At 36.8% G+C, this 17357-nt stretch overlaps 2 protein-coding genes across 2 annotated transcripts; one reads left to right on the forward strand and one right to left on the reverse strand.

The window, feature by feature from the left end:
* Nucleotides 1–654: 654 nt before the first annotated feature.
* On the forward strand, nucleotides 655–14008 carry pcolcea (procollagen C-endopeptidase enhancer a). The gene is made up of 9 exons (XM_067398005.1): nucleotides 655–808; nucleotides 4559–4667; nucleotides 5538–5796; nucleotides 6850–6974; nucleotides 8278–8414; nucleotides 8532–8887; nucleotides 8956–9036; nucleotides 9751–9921; nucleotides 10038–14008. The coding sequence occupies exons 1-9, from the start codon at nucleotides 696–698 to the stop codon at nucleotides 10166–10168; spliced, it is 1482 nt and encodes a 493-aa protein (XP_067254106.1). The 5' UTR covers nucleotides 655–695; the 3' UTR covers nucleotides 10169–14008.
* Nucleotides 14009–14104: 96 nt separating this feature from the next.
* On the reverse strand, nucleotides 14105–17320 carry si:ch211-237l4.6 (uncharacterized protein LOC446130 homolog). Its single transcript, XM_067399345.1, is given in 2 exon segments — nucleotides 14105–14776; nucleotides 16315–17320. Coding segments are annotated over 2 exon segments (396 nt in total). The 5' UTR covers nucleotides 16556–17320; the 3' UTR covers nucleotides 14105–14621.
* Nucleotides 17321–17357: the final 37 nt, after the last annotated feature.

Here is a 17357-nt window from a genome sequence, read left to right on the forward strand (position 1 = left end):
AAGTTTAAAATAAGAAAATCACAGTTGCGAAAATTTACGAGCAATTTGCAAGATATAAAGTTTTTTTGCTTCTATTTTTTCGTTAAAAACTGGAAGGCTGCTGAACAAACAGACTTCCATTTTATACAGATTTTTGTCCATTCTCCAGAATGAGAATCCTCTGTCCTCCAATGCCACCAACAACCGATGAACAACATTTGAACTTTTGTAGCTGAGATAATAAGATATGCTAATACCCTAAGGAGATGTAATTGGAGTACAATTGTTAAGGTATGTAAACACAACCTTTTGATCTCTGCAAAAGTGACCAAGGCCCTCTGGCGCTTCCTGATAGCGCATGGTGCTCCATGTGCTCCAAGCAGGTCGCACCTAAAACATGACAACCTGAGCAGCACAGAGAGCTTCTCTCAAACCTAGTTTAAATTCAGAGATCAAGCAAAATTTTTTTATTTTCAATGGGTCCCACTCAGAGATAGCATTGCATTGCATTTCTTTCCTGTTATTCTTCCATTTGGCCAAAGTCAATGAGGCTAATACTCAGCTCAAAGTGAACATCTGGCTCTAATTAAAACCTTCCCCTTGCTGTCTCCCCCCCCCCATATAGCGTCACTTTCCCACTCCCTCTACCCCTTCCTCAGCATCCCTCCCTCCATACCTCCTCCTCTCTGTGTCATGTGTCTTGTGGCCGCGTCTGCATGTGGATCTCAGTGCTGAAGAATATGGAGCGTTTGGCTGCTGTGTGGAATTTGGGGATTCTTCTATGTCTGAGTTTTGGAGGGGCCTTGTGTCAGACCACCAACTACACCAGGTGTGTGGTAGGGCTGTTGGTGAGGACAAACTAAGTGAGCATGTCAAGACGGGTTTCTACTGCAGGAGCTGTTTAAACTTGCTAGCTTTTTTAAGTGTTTATGTCTGGTAGTGAGTGTCATTTTTGATTCTTTAAATGCATGGAGTGTGTATGAATTCTCAGTAACGATGAATGTATTGATTACACAACAATGAAGAGTTGCAGATGAAAGTATTTTGGGTTAGTGTGTTTTTAGGGTGAATCGGGTCACTTTACCCTGCATCAGGTCCAGCTTTCCTTTGCAGTGAGCGTCATTGCTTTTCTAAAGAAAACTATTTAAATTTGTTAAATAATGACTAGACTGAGTAATCTGACAACCATATGGTCTGGAATTCTGGGAAACTTTTAATGCTATTTAGGCTGTTGCAGTTAAGAAATAGTTCTGCCAAGAATTAAATTTCCAGTCGACCCACATGATTTTCTTTGTCTTTGTTAGAGAAATTTAGTAGAATGTTTATGCATGCTCTTTTCTATACAATGAAAGCCAAAATAGAAAAATAAATAGAAAAAGGCCAAAAAAAGTACCAAAAAAACACTGCCTTATAAACTTACATTTATAAAGAAAACAGATATGTTCCTAATTCTGATGATGTGAATTTTTGTGTAGTCCACTGGTGTGTACCTAGGAATTTACTTCAAATCTACTTAACTCTTTCCCCACCATTGATGGAATTTTCATTCTTGACACAACGCTTTCCCACCACTGATGGAATTTTCCAATACATGTTTTCACTTGCGATGTTTCCATTACAGATTTGCGCAAAATGTTTTTGATATTTTCTAAATATTGATAAAAAACTATTGCGAAATGACGGCGTTTCCATTAACCGATGTTATGCGACTAAAACGTCTTTTTTTTCCCCCTTTCACGATAAGTCATTCCAAAAATCATGGCAACGGATGTTGGTTAGTTTACATATATCCCAGCCACTGCACTAGCCATTATTTTTAATCAAAGGGGACGTAGGCATGTTATCCAAGCATTTATGGCAAGGAAAGCCCTTATACTTGGGAGCAGTCATGTGCGAGGTATTTTTTGGGGTATTTCTCCTTCCTATCTGCTTCGAGGTCATTTCTTTGTTGTTTAGAATCCCTTTGTCCCGTAATACTTTTGTCTTTTATGAGTTTAATGAAGAACTCTCATCTTCTGTCCAAACATACCAAGCCCTCTTTAAAGAATGATCAACTTTTACATACGGCAGGTGACCTGTAATTGCGAAAAAAAATTGTTTCCATTGCAGTTTTGCTAAATATTCCTTTTTCGAATTGCCTGAAAAACTTGATGTGAGCGTAAAAACTTTTTTGCGATATATGGGAGTTTTTGCGAAATTTACGCGTTTCCATTGAGCGTATTTTCAATTCGCAATTTTAAAGGTCCCGTTCTTCGTGATCCCATGTTTCAAACTTTAGTTAGTGTGTAATGTTTTTTGTTAGAGTATAAATAAAATCTGTAAAAGTTCAATGCCAAGCAAGATATTTTATTTAACAGAAGTCGCCTACATCGAACGGCCAGTTTGGACTACATCCCTCTACTTCCTTCTTTAATGACGTCACTAAAACAGTTTTTTGACTAACCTCCGCCCACAGGAATACACAAGAGTTGCGTTTGTAGAGTGTGTTTGTCGCCATGTCGTCGAAACGCTGTTATTTTCATCCCGCAGTCCAATCACCGGGTCTGATTGCGGCTCAAATTGATAGGGTAAAATTAAAGACATGTTTACAATAACACTGAGCGCATGCATCTCCATGTTATGGTAAGAGGCGTGACCTTTCCGGGCAAGGTTCGCTAAGCTGCTGTCGAATCACAACACAGGAACCGCTGGCACAATCAGAACTCGTTACATATTTCTGAAGGAGGGACTTCATAGAACAAGGAAGTCATCAGCCTGTTTTTATGACAGTGGAAACAGCGGTATACAGATAAGTAAATTATGTGAAAAATACTGTGTTTTTTTACACGCGAAACATGAACACATGTTATATTGCACACTATAAACACAATCAAAGCTTCAAAAAAAACCACGAAAAACGGGACCTTTAATTTGCACAATTTAAAGGGTAATGGAAACGCGGCTACTGTTATACGGTAGGGGGCACTATTATGTATCTTCTGAAAGAGTACAGAATCTCTGGATCAAAATCAGCAAAAAAGAAGCAGAAACAAGCGATAGAAGCATTGCTTGCGCAAATATAAGCAAAGTCTTTGGCTAATGGGCTCATCAAACATTAAACCACATATAAATCAAAATTGGCTAACGTTATCGAATGAAATGTTGACCCAAGAAGAGGTATGGGACTGTACAAGCTTTGGGGTTGTTTATGTAGGTATTCTACACCATCTATAGCTGCTTTTCCAGTACAGATATGATTTCATTTTCCACTGTGGTGTGGTAATGGAGCTCTTTGGAATGCAATCACTGATCTGTAAAATATATCTCTAGATCAGTAAATGTACAAATGCATCAGTTGTTGCCTTGGTAACGTAAGAGTTTACAGACAATATAGGATGTAAATAATAAAAGGAAAATCTGTTAATGCATAACTCATTTTTAAGAAAAATTATGCATCTAATTGATTGTCTCGTTTATATTAGCCCTATTTTTATTTTCTTGCTCATTTTTAACACAGTACATATTTGAAAAGGTCAAGAAAAGGTAAAAATTATAACATGCAGTAAACGTCCAAATTGCTGAGTGAAGAGAATCTGTCTCAGACAGATTTTGTGGGAGTAACTGCATAATGACCAGTATTTTGGTCTGCTTGAGTGTCCTGGCTCTGCACCATTACAGTACAAAAGAGCTCTGTTTTATTTTACAATGTCATAGAGTTTAAGTCTATAAACATATGTTGCTGTAGACGACAAAACCAATAAAACATTTCTCAACATTCAAAAGGGATTTTAAGCTATCAGTGATTTAGAAATACTGCCTGTGATGTTGTAAATACTGAATAAAAGTGTCTGCCTCTCTGGAACAGCTTTGGACATGTTGCAAGCACATAATTTAAAATATATAATATATATTTTTAAAGTAGTTAGTTACTGAATTTAAAGCTACTAAAAGGAGACAATATATTTTTAATATAACTATCATGATGTAATTGATATTACTTGTACATTTTTCTGGTGTTTTTAAATGAATAAACTTAAATCTTAATTCGGGTGGTATAACATTAAACCTGAACAGATAAATTTACAATAAATCAAAAAAAATAAAAGCAAATAAATTTTAATTTAAATAACTATATTGAAAACACAGTAATGAATATTTTGCTATTTGCTAACCAGTTGACAGATTTACTCTTTTTGTTATGGGACAATTTTGAAAGCACCTTTTTTATTGATTATATAAATGTTTCTGTCATTTATTTTGTTGAACTATGCTTCTCATGACAGATAAAATGAAAGCTAAAAACACTGACGTTTTAATAAAGTAGTGATTAATTATAATGTCACAATAATGATTGGTTAGCAAAATATTTTCAGCCTGAATGCCTGCCATAATTTAGTTTTTGAATTATTATACTGTAGGTCCATCTATGTGCATCTGTTTGTACTTTGTGAATTATGTCTTTTGCAAACTATGTCCTGGTCAAGCTTCTAAGTCGCCTTCATGGTATAAACACACTGTGTTTATTGTGCAATATAAACACATCCACATCAGCATTTTCTCACCAGAAATCCCTCTTTTTCACTCTTCCTCACTCTCTCAGGCCTGTGTTTAACTGTGGCGGTGATCTGGTTGGAGACTCAGGCTTTGTGGCCAGTGAAGGATTCCCATCATTCTATAAACCCAACAGCAAATGTACCTGGTACATCACAGTGAGTTCTCTTTGAGTTCACACTTGAGATTCTTCATCATCCTGGGCCATATCCCAGAGTAAAAGACTTTAAAGGATTAGTTCACTTTCAAATGAAAATTACCCAAAGCTTTACTCACCCTCAAGCCATCCTAGATGTATATGACTTTCTTCTTTCTGATTAACGCAATCGGAGATATATTAATAAATATTCTGATGCATCTAAGCTTTATAATGGCAGTGAGCGGGATCAACGAAGAAAGTGTCTCCATCCACATCCATCCATCATAAATGTACTCCACACGGCTCTGGGGGGTTAATAAGGGCCTTCTGAAGCGAAGAGATGCGTTTGTGTAAAAAAAAAAAAAAATCCATATTTAACAAGTTATGAAGTAAAATATCTAGCTTCCACCAGACCACCTTCCGTATTCAAATTACGGAAAACAAAATGTAACTGGCGTCACGTCAGTTAAACTTTTTCCGTAAACTGAATAGGGAAGGGAGTTTTACACTTTCATCGTAAGTAGAAAGTGTAAAAGCCGGTCTGGCGGAAGCTAGATATTTTACTTCATAACTTGTTAAATATGGATTTTTTTACACAAACGCATCGCTTCACTTCAGAAGGCCTTTATTACCCCCCGGAGCCGTGTGGAGTACGTTTATGATGGATGGATGTGGATGGAGGCACTTTCTTCAGCACATACTCGTTGATCCCACTCACTGCCATTATAAAGCTTGGATGCATCAGGATATTTATTAATATAAATCTGATTGTGTTCATCAGAAAGAATAAAGTCATACACCTAGGATGGCTTGAGGGTGAGTAAAGCTTGGGGTCATTTTCATTTGAAAGTAAACTAATCCTTTAAGTATCTCTGTCCCTTTGTTCTAGGTTCCAGAAGGCAATGTGGTCATGCTCTCCTTCAGGATTTTTGACCTGGAGGCTGACCCTCTTTGCCGCTATGACTATGTGGATGTGTATAATGGACACTCTAACATGGTGCAGAAGCTTGGGCGTTTCTGCGGAACATTCCGGCCCGGGGCTCTCATCTCCACGTCTAACACCATGATGGTAGAGATGGTATCAGATTCTGGAACAGGAGGGAGAGGGTTCCTGGGCTACTATAACGGAGGAAAGCCACATGTGGATGGTGAAATCAAAAATATTAAATATTAAACATCAAATGTTTTGAAATCAGTGTTGGGGTAACGAATTACAAGTAACGCGCAATATGTAATCAGATTACTTTTTTTTTTATGTAACAAGTAAAGCATTACTTTAAACACACATTAATATTTCAGTTAAAAATTTCTCTCTTCTCCATAACATAATCAGTTAGACATGTACACTGTTGTGGCAAAAATTCAACCGACTCTACTGCATAAGAGATAAACACGTCCAATTGTCTTTCGAAAGTTTTATTTCTTGCAAGAAAAGTCAAACAGTCAACAGAAACACAAGCAGCTGCAGAGTGTAAGACAAAGAACGAAAACTTCCCCTCACTTTTATATCTCTAACCTCCAAGGCTGAAGCCTCTGTCCTTTTACCATATTAGGAAAATGTCTACCACTTTAGTGTTTTTCCACTTTTCACCCAAAAAACTGCATAATTAAACATTTCTGAGAAAAACTAAATCATTTAACCATAAGCATATAAGTAAAATCATATAGAAATCATACAGAAACTCAAAATTTCCCCCACAACACTCATGCTAGTGCGAACTGACAAAAAGTAACAAACACATTACTTTCAATTTTCAATTGTAGAGTAGATAATATTAATCATAATGTTAAGAGATCTTTTGTATGGCATATATAGCTAAGAGTCAAGAAATATTTTAATTGGTCAGAATCTAATAACATTCTAAATGTGTTTTTAAAAAGAAAATGAAAGTGTATGTTAATGCATTACTGCGTTAAACACTTGCAAAAAAACAAAAACAACAAAAAACCCACCTCCAAGGCCTAGAAGAGATCGAGCCTCAGCCAGGTGAGAAAAAGATACTCAAAAGTAATGTAATGCATTACTTTCCTTAAAAATGTAACTAAGTAACTTAATTCGTTACCTTTAAGGGAGTAACACAATATTGTGATGCATTACTTTTAAAAGTAACTCTCCCCAACACTGGTTGCAATTGAATCTGTCATTAGAAGGTGAACATTTACATTCTCAATGGTCTTTCTTTTCTTGTTCTTTATATCAGAGCACCAGTTTTGTGGTGGGAAGCTCACGAAGTCTCAGGGCACAATCAAAACTCCAAACTGGCCAGAGAAAAATTATCCACCGGGCATCAGCTGTTCCTGGCTTATAACAGTGGAGCCAGAAATGGTCAGGAAAAAACATAAGCCTACAGTTCTGATCGTTTTCAATTAATATTTCAATGTTGAATAAGTGGCGGCAAGCCAGACATTTTTGCAGCCTGGTCATTAAATGATAAGAAATTGGCCTGTTGGGAAATATTGACTTTCTTTGCTTGTAGGCCCTATCTGGGATATTTTCCAATATATAATATTATATAATACATTTTTTGCACAATTCAAATCATTAACACTTTACAATAAGGTTTCATTTGTTAACTACATTAGGTAACATGAACTAACAATGAAAAATACTTCTAAAGCATTTATTAAAGGGATAGTTCACCCAAAAATGAAAATTTTATGTTTATCTGCTTACCCCCAGGGCATCCAAGATGTAGGTGACTTTGTTTCTTCAGTAGAACACAAATGATGATTTTTAACTCCAACCGTTGCAGCCTGTCAGCCATATAATGCATGTCAGTGGGAATTCCATATATAAGAGACAAAAAAACATGCACAGACAAATCCAAATTAAACCTTGTGGCTCGTGACAACACATTGATGTCGTAAGACACAAAATGATCATTTTGTGCAAGAAACCGAACAGTATTTATATAATTTTTTTTGCCTCTAAAACACCACTATATCTAACTGCCCTGCACATCCGGTTAGTGAGGTCTGACAAAGGAAGTGATGTCTCGCACTCATTGAAGCAAAGCACGAGTGATCACGTCATCGGAACTCGTTTTTTGACCTCACTAACCGGATGTGCAGGGCAGTTGGACATAGTGGTATTTTAGAGGCAAAAAAATTATATAAATACTGTTCGGTTTCTCGCACAAACCGATCATTTCGTGTCTTAGGACATCAGTGTGTCGTCACGAGCCGCAGGGTTTAATTTGGATTTGTCTGTGCATGTTTTTTTTTTACTCTTATAGACGAAGTTCCCATTGACCCACATTATACGGCTGACAGACGTTAACAGTTGGAGTTAAAAATCATCATTTGCGTTCGACTGAAGAAACAAAGTCACCTACATCTTCGATGCCCTGGGGGTAAGCAGATAAACATCAAATTTTCATTTTTAGGTGAACTATCCCTTTAATCTTAGTTAATGTTAATGTCAACATAATAGGCTACATTATTAAAATGATAAGTTGTATCTGTTACTATTATTTAATGGATCTGAGCTAACATTAACCAGGCTATTTTTATTAAATAACATTAACAATGTTTAGTGGTTTAGACAAGGTAACAATTATTAAAAACTGTAGCGGAAGTGGGGCTAGTGGGAACTAATTATTGTAAAGTGTTGGGGTTTTATGTTTCAGGTGATTGAGGTGAAGTTCGATAAGTTTGATTTGGAGTCTGACACGTACTGCCGCTTCGACTATGTGGCGTTCTTTAACGGAGGAGAGAAAGACGATTCAAGGCGCATCGGAAAATACTGTGGAGACACTGCACCTCAGTCAGTAAATTCACTAATCTCTTTGACTGTCATTTTGTTATTGCTATCATATCTATGAAAAAAAAAAAAACTGTTTACCGTCACATTCATCCCTGTTTTTTTGTGTCCCACCTACAGAAACATTGTCACCAATAGCAATGTGTTATTGGTCCAGTTTGTATCTGACCTTAGCGTGACTTCTGACGGATTTATGGCGTCATACAACAGCATCCCACGTGGCCACCGTACTCCGACTGCAGGTGGCGATGTTGCATCAGGACCTAGAGTGTCCTCCACACCCACTAAACCCCGTCTCACTCCAGTCAAACCGGTGAAAACTGTTGTCTTGACAACAGAAGCAACAACTACAACCACTACTACAAAGGCTCCTGAGCTGCCAAAACCACGACCCAACCCCGTTAGACCCATTAAACCTGTGAGGCCTCCAGTCCGTAAGCCAGAGCCAGAGCCAGAGCCAGATAGATCCAGACCATGTAAGGAAGAGATAAAAGTAACAAATTATGATGATTATGGTGGATTATAACTTGAATGCTTTTTTCAGCCACAGACACAAACACACTGTGTGCAAAGGCATGTAAAAGAGATGGATCCATCAAGACCAGCTTCTGTGCTAGTGAATTTGGTAAGTCATTTCATACAGCAACTATTAAAAAAAAACATAAAGCACACAGAGGAAACTTTTACACTACCATACAAAAGTTTAGGGTCGATAAGTCTCTTATTCTCACAAAGGCTGCATTTATTTGATCACAAATACAGTAAAATAGTAATATTGTGAAATTTGATTGCAATTTAACGTAACTGTTTTCTACTTGAATTTCTACATAAAATGTAATTTATTCATGTGATGGCAAAGCTCAGCATCATTACTCCAGGCCTTAGTGTCACGTGATCCTTCAGAAATCATTCTAATATGTTGATTTGCTGCTCAAGAAACATTTCTTATCATTAAAGTTGAAAGCAGTTGAATAGTTTTGTTGAATCCGTTAATACATTCTTTGCAGAATTCTTTGATGAAAAGAAAGTTAAAAAGAACAGCATTTATTCAAAAATAAATTACAAACCCGCTGTAGCATTATAAAAATATTTAATGTCACATTTGATCAGTTTAATGCAATAAAAGTATGAATTTATTTAATGGAAATAAAAATGAAAATGCTTCCATCATTTGCTCACACTCTTTCAATTCCTCATTTTGATAATATAATACAATACAATATAATATAATTAATATAATATAATATAAGCTCATAAGTACTGACAGAATTTAAATTTTAAAGGGGTAAAATATCACTATAAGAGCAATTCTTTATTTCAGTCTTTCTCTGTTTCTCAGTGATCACAGGGACGCTGACAACATTGTCTCGTGGACCTAGAGGAAGTATGCAAGCCACAGTGTCCTTAATTAAGGCCTATAAGACTGGTAGACTTACAATCACCCAAGCTGGAGAAACTATGTCTGTCAAACTTGTGATGCCCTGCATGAAATGTCCCTTGCTGCGCAGAGGTATATGGTCAGATAAATACAGACCACTAATATGCATTCCTTAGTCTTTATTGTTCATTCATTTCTTACAAATCTGTAAATGATCTATTTATTGACAAAAACTGTCTCTTCACTAGGTCAAAACTTCATCCTGATGGGTCAGGTGGATGAGGAAGGCCGTGGTGTTCTCAATCCTGGTAGTTTCACTGCCCTGTACAAAACTCCACACCAGAAGATGCTGGCCAGCATCAACAACAAGCCATGCTGATCGCCCAGACCCATGTCAGCACAAGCTGCCTTTAGAGCAAAGACACTAGATGTAATGCAGTGCCTAAGGACGGTGATTAGACAACGGCCCTAACTTAGTCTGGATATTAAGAGGTATTTTTGGCATTGTAACATAATGCTCAGGAAGTTACACACAACATTTCTGGGCTGCTTTGATTAAACTATGGCGCATTTCAAACTTCAGCTCAGAACTGAATTTTATAAAGGAAAGATATTTTTCATACAATTCAATACATACATAGATGTCACAAAATATATTTGTAATTTATGATGTCTTCTAATACAGGATTTGTATAACACATTAACGCATTGAGATGCAATGTGTTGTTTTCCTTTCACTGAAAGCTGGTTTTGGTCAAGAATGACACTGACATAAACCATGACCACATCTGATGATGTGGTCAAAATAACACTTCTCTCTTTCTATTCCTCCTCCCTTTTCTCTTTCTATGTTCAGAATAGCTTATTACCATACGATTTTGCTCATTTATTTTATGCATAGAACACCCAAATTACCTACTACACTAGCCCAATGTGCTTCAGTGCTTCATTGTTAAAGGTACATGTAAATCTATAAACGAATCTATATAAATGTAACAAATTATTATGTATGGTGTGGCAGTGGCATAGGTTAGTTATCACAACGAGCGAGAAAGGTTGATATGGAGCAGCTAAATCTTGAACCTCTGGGGAATCACCTGATTTAAAAAACACAGAGGAGAGTCTGCTAGCAAAACTTGACAGAGCTCGTAATAAAGTGAAAATCAACACTGGCATGGATTTTTGAAGATGGCGAGAACTGAGGGATTTGAAATGTTGTAAAAGCGAGGCGGAGATGGTTTTATTACTACTCAACAGGTGAGTAAGCTATTTTATAGGGTATTTTATGACATAAATTGCCATATGTAGCTCTCTAAAACAGTTAAGTGTGGGTCATATTCATCTGTCACAGTCACACAAAACCAAAGCATAACCAAAACAATGTTCTTCCCAAAATGCATGCAGTTTTGTTTTTTTACCACTAGAGGGCTAAAAGTTACATAATGTAGCCTACCTTCAACCAAAATTAAAACTATTAAAAATAGTTTTTTAAAGCTTAAAATTTAAAATATTTCAATGAAAATATTAGATAAAATACTTAAACTTAAAAAAACTAAAATTATTAAAAATAAAACTGAATTTGAAATATAAAAAACAAAATATAAAATTAAAGCTAGAGACGTAAAAGCAAACAATGACAAAAAAACAAAATTAAAATGAATATATATATATATATATATATATATATATATATACTCTAAATATAAAAAAGCCAACTTAAAAATACTACAATATAATATAAATAATACAAGAATAGCACTGTGATTACTGTATCCCACATTTCCGTGCACTCAACTTTTCCTTTTCCAGTGATGAACATCTTATTGACTGAATTAAACATGCAACAACAATTTATCTTACTACCATTTAAAACATTGCATATTACACATTACATTTTGTTAAAATTTCTAAGCATGTGTATACTGTGCAAAAAGCAGTAGGCCTACCCTAGTATTAAATAGCATTTCTGTTTCTCTCTCAAACTAAAATCATGGGTTTATAGCGTCATCTAGTGTCTGAAGGACTCAAAAACTCTGAAAAAGAGAACAATTCATTACTGCAGCTCTGCATCAAATTACCACTGTAGCATATCAGCTTCATGATATATGCATCATGCAGTCATACGAAACATAAGCTCTTAGGCACCACAGACATCAGACGCTTTAGATACATCCATCAGCGTCACTGAGGCCTACTTAAAGCGGATAATGACTTGCAAAGGCGCAATGAAGCTAATTCTCATCCTATGTCTGGCAACCAGGGAATTTATATCCTGTCTGCCCTCTCTGTGTCCTCCCTGATGACAAAGGGCCACTCTGCCATCTCTTATCTGAACTCTGGGTAATGGATTTGTGTTTACACAGTGAAATTAAATGTTAGATGACGTTAATATACAGTAAATCTACCCAGCCAAATAAGTTTAATGATTAACCCAGGATTAAGAAGAGAACATTTTAGAGGTGGCAAAACATCTACAGCATCTTTAGTCCTCAGTGCATAGGCTGCATTGCAAATTACAGCAGAGGATGAGACCAGCACAGAACAGTGTATACAAGTTCATATATTATACCTTCATGAATGACAGGATGCAATATTACAAACAAACAACTAAAGAGTAAAGTTCAAATTATTAATATTATTTCAAAAATAATAATTTGTTGTTGTTGTCGTCAGAGGGCGTTTATTTTGAAGAACTGACCTGACAGGTAAAACAAATAATGTCTTACTGTAAGTTAAAAGTTAATACTCACCAGTCACTATTTTATGGCTGATTAGTCCTTTGCATATCTAGCAAAACACCCTCAGACTCGAAAGTAAAATGGGGGAATCAAAGTCTGTCAACTTTCATGTTTTATCATGTTTTAAACGTAAAAGCCTCTTGAAGGCAAGCCACGACCTTAGCCGAAAAAATGTTTGCCTGCTGCTAACGCTAACCAGGGAAGGAGACAAGAAGCTGTTTTTTGTTGTTGTTGTTGTATTTTGAGTGGATGTCAATGGAGGAGATCACTACGCTGAATAAACTTTTACTTTTGTGAGGAGATAGCTTATCGTCAGCTAATCTTCAACATGTTTGGGCTTAAAACATTTGTTTTGGATTGATCTATATTTAGCATTTACACTGAAAAAATGCTGTTTTATAAGAGAAGTCACAGAAAATTGCACGACAGGTATGATTCAGTTTATGGCACTTCTCATTCATTTCTATGGTATCCTCAGTGACTGTGCCAAACTCAACGAAATTCAATGATGTTAAGACTGTAATGTGATTGGTTATTAAGGCACATGTGATTCAAGTTAGCCATTACACTTTTTACAATGGTAGAGCCACAGACCCTCTTATATCTCCCTATAGAGTGCCTCAGGGATGACGCATTTTTGTAGGCAAAACCCGGAAGCGAGTTAGCATTTTAGGACTTCCGGTTCCAACGCCGTAAAGTCTATGGGTTTTTTGAATGGTTTTTTGCTAAATCGCCTGAAATAAGGTCTGTGGTTAACAAAGCCTCTAAATACTTTAATGTTTTGATCTATGACATAAAACACACCAGCTTTAACCCACTTGTGATTTTTTAAACTTTTACTGTGTCTTAAAATCGGCGGTTGCTAACAAATTGCTAAAAGGGACTACTTCCTTTGGCGGGGACTTTAGACGTCATCATCAAAAACGGGATATTTGGACAGCATTTCTCAAGAAAAAGTGGATAAGTATTAATAACAGCGCAGATCATAATCAGTGAGCATGTTTATAAATAAAGTTGTTTTCTAAATAAATTTTGAGGAAGCTTGGTGGTGATGACGTTGATCCGCGACCATGGTGTGCTGTAGTCCGTTTATAGCCTACTGGTAGCCTTTTATATCTGACGACTTTATTTAGGCTTCAAAATGTACAAATGTTGTTTTAACTTGTTTTAAAGATTGTCTTGATAGACAAAACGTGTAAGTGTCATAACCCATTGTTAAACACAGAGCTTATTTTCTGCGATTTTCCAAAAGTCTATGGGAAAAATGAATAAGCTTTCAATTGAGGGAACCCGTGCGCCGCTAACTTCCGGGCTGGCCTACAAAAACACGTCATCCCTGAGGTACTCTATAATAAGACCTTCTCTGACCTCTTTAACACATGTATGGTGTGGGAGTGGCATAGGTTCGTTTCTCACAGAGCTGTTTTCCACGGCTCTGGTTTCTCACAACGAGTGAGAAAGATTGACATGGAGCAGCTAAATCTCCAACCTCCAGGGAATATCAATCGTTGACATAAAACATTTAAATAAAAAAGTTAAAATTTTTCAATAAAAATGTTTTTACTATAAACTATTTTATTGCAAGACTCAATCTCTTTTAACAGAATCAGAGAACAAAAGACAAAATATATAATCATATTTACTAAACATACATTTTATATTAGAATTTCAGTGATTAGTACAAAATTGTATCTTTTTCCTGAATGCATTCATGAACCTCTGAAAAAACAATTGTGGTTTGTCTAAAAAAACAACAACAGGAAATCATACATCCAGGACCAGATATGCATGACAAAATGTACATACATTGTATTTGTATTTACAACATCCAACTCAATCCCTGTTTTTTTACATTCCATGTGGCCTGCAGCACTCCCTTGAAACATTTCATTTCAACACAGTAAGTACAAGAACAGGTGAATGCCAGGTCTGGCAAGAGGATGGAGGAACCAGAGGAAACACTGTGATATCTTTACTAAATACAAAAGGTTTAGTTTAATTACACACAACGGCACAGTCTAGTAGATGCTCCTCTACTCTGTTCTGGAGGTCTACAGGTACAAGGCAAGGGATTCTGGGAAAGGAGCCCAGAGGTCAGCAGGTGGCATCGATAATATTGCCATCCATCTGGTGGCGATAAACTACCCGTGCTTTGTGGGAAAAATAGACGGGATGTGCGGCGCTTTCCTCTCCGTCGTAACCCCAGGAGACTGTCGGAGAGAAGCCAGGTTGCACCTCAACAGATGGCACTGTGAACACACAGAGAGAGAAAATTAATCTACAATATCAAGTATTGAAAGACGGTTTGATTTATAACTTCATTAGCAGGACAAAATTTGGTTAACAAGGCAACTTACCAGGCGGAGGAGGGCAAAGTCTGCTTTTACCGCGGTCTTTACAGCGTTTGTACCAGGGAAAACACTGCAAGACTTTCTTACCCATGGCTTGCCCAATCTAGAGATCTGGAGAGAGAGAAAAAAGTAAAAGGTCTACTGACTGAAGAACATGGAGTTTCAATGCCATTGTGTTTGTTTCTTCAAGCTTATCTCGCTTCTCTGACCGGAACATTAGCTGAGAGGTGAAAGCAGGAGATTGCTAATAATGGCTCAAAGAAACAAAGAGCTCATTCATCCTGAGAGGATTAATCCTCAGTCATATCTGAGGCTTGTACTATACGGTGCTATATCACTTGAGCGGGACACACAGTTGTGTTCCCTCGCCCACTTCGGAGGGCTGGAACACCCGAACAAGAACAGCTCCGACTCCACAATTAGCCACAACGTCAATGTAACACATAAATCTTAACTACAGGAAGAGAACCGCTACAGAACACTTATGTTACGTAAATAATGAGCAGCACCACCCGTTCATTTAGCAGAATGGGACTATGATTTATTTTGTAAGCTGTAAATCATTAAAACGTTCCAGATGTGACAAATGTATTGTATTTACAAAGGAATACCATTAGTAAAATAAAGAAATAAAGTGTGCTGCGATTATATATATATATATATATATATATATATATATATATATATATATATATATATATATATATCGCAGCACACTTTACACGCTGTAAGGCTCAGTAGACTTGAGGGTCAAATGGTCTTGGCTGATGTCAGGGACCCCAATATATTTATATATATATATATATATATATATATATATATATATGAGTGTATAATATTTTGGGCTCCCTGTTTTGGGGTATAATATAATATATGGAGTCCCTGACATCAGCAGTTAGAAACTACCCAAGACCCTTTGACCCTCAAGTGTCTTGAGCACCTGACCTACAGCCTGTAGACGCACGAGAAAGATGCTTTGTCCTTCTATGAAAGGTATCTTATATCTTACATAAAACTCAGGCGAGGAGAGGTTGATCCCTCATTTAAGAAAATCAAACTAGAGCGACTTGGCACGCGTTGCACGCAAACACATCACAGATCAAATGAGTTGAACTAAACATGAGCCCATAGTTGAGAGAAACACATTGTTTATAGCGTACACATTATTAAAATATAAAAGGCTTCTAAATAAATATATTTTATTATAATATTTTATAAATAAATACAATTGTAGGGAACAGGATAAATGAAAATGTGCACGTTAAAGTAGCTATTGAGCACAGAACATTATTTTAAGTAAAATAGGTCTATTATTATGTCAAGCACACTAAATATTTCTGCATACTGCATAAGTTAAAAAGTTGTTTTGTCAAAACACTGCCTACGTCACACATTCCAATTTCAGACACTTTAAACAGTACTTGTTACAAACGTACCTGTAGAGAAACAAAGTGGCGCGCGTCTTATCCAGTGATCTGAAGGATTTGCTTCGTTTGAAACTCTGGCTCCATGAGATTGTACTCGTGCTGGTCCCTACAGAGATCGTGTTAGGGCAGCAAGCAGGTCGCATTCCCGACGGATACTGTCTGATGATGCTGTACTTGACTCTATCTGCCCCTCTGTTCCGTTACCTCGGTTGCGTATTAAAGCTTTGATTGAGCGTGCGCGGAACGCCATGGGAAATTTCCACCGGCCGAGGCTTTAAATAACTAATCCGGCAAGCCACAACAAAAGCTTCTGACCTCAGAAGTGACTGAGTACATTTTTTTTTTCTCAAGAGTCTGCCATAGCAAAGCTTCTTAATAATGCATTCAATAAACGCATAGGCTACATCAAGTTAATGGCAATTAAAGTTGTTGTAAGAGATTTTTTTTTTGCCCATATAGTGTCTGACAAGATAGCCTATCACGGAAATAGATGTCTGAGAACTTTATTATGTTCTATTGTTGTAATTAATAGTGCAAAACCGCTGTTCATTGCGGCCCGCACCTTTTAGCCAATCGGAAAATTTGGAGACATTTTTGACTACTTGAATTTGACTGTAAACTTGGAAAAGGAGTAGTCTATTTGAGAAACAGCCATAAAGCACACTAGTAACCACACAGATCAATTGCATTCTATCAACTGCATAGCTATAAAAACATTCAGAGCAGCAACAACTTAAAGTAGTGAACTCAGTGCAGGCTTCCTTGTTTACGTCCTAATGCCAGCTCAGTATTGGCCGAAGCTGAACACGTGAGCAGGCCAATAACTCAGGCGTAAACAAGGATACAAGGCCTATGATTGGATCAAATATGATTTCATCAAAAATATCTTTATTTATGTTCCGAAGATGAAAGAAGGTCTTACGGGTGTGGAACGACATGAGGGTGAGTATACAGAAATTAAAGTTTTGGGGGAACTAACCCTTTAACGTCCCACAACATTTAGCATCATGGTAGGTTTTGCACAGTCAAGCACAATGTTTTTTGCTTTCCAG

Source organism: Chanodichthys erythropterus, chromosome 10 (genome assembly GCF_024489055.1).
Source record: "Chanodichthys erythropterus isolate Z2021 chromosome 10, ASM2448905v1, whole genome shotgun sequence".
In the NCBI taxonomy this organism is placed as follows: domain Eukaryota; kingdom Metazoa; phylum Chordata; class Actinopteri; order Cypriniformes; family Xenocyprididae; genus Chanodichthys; species Chanodichthys erythropterus.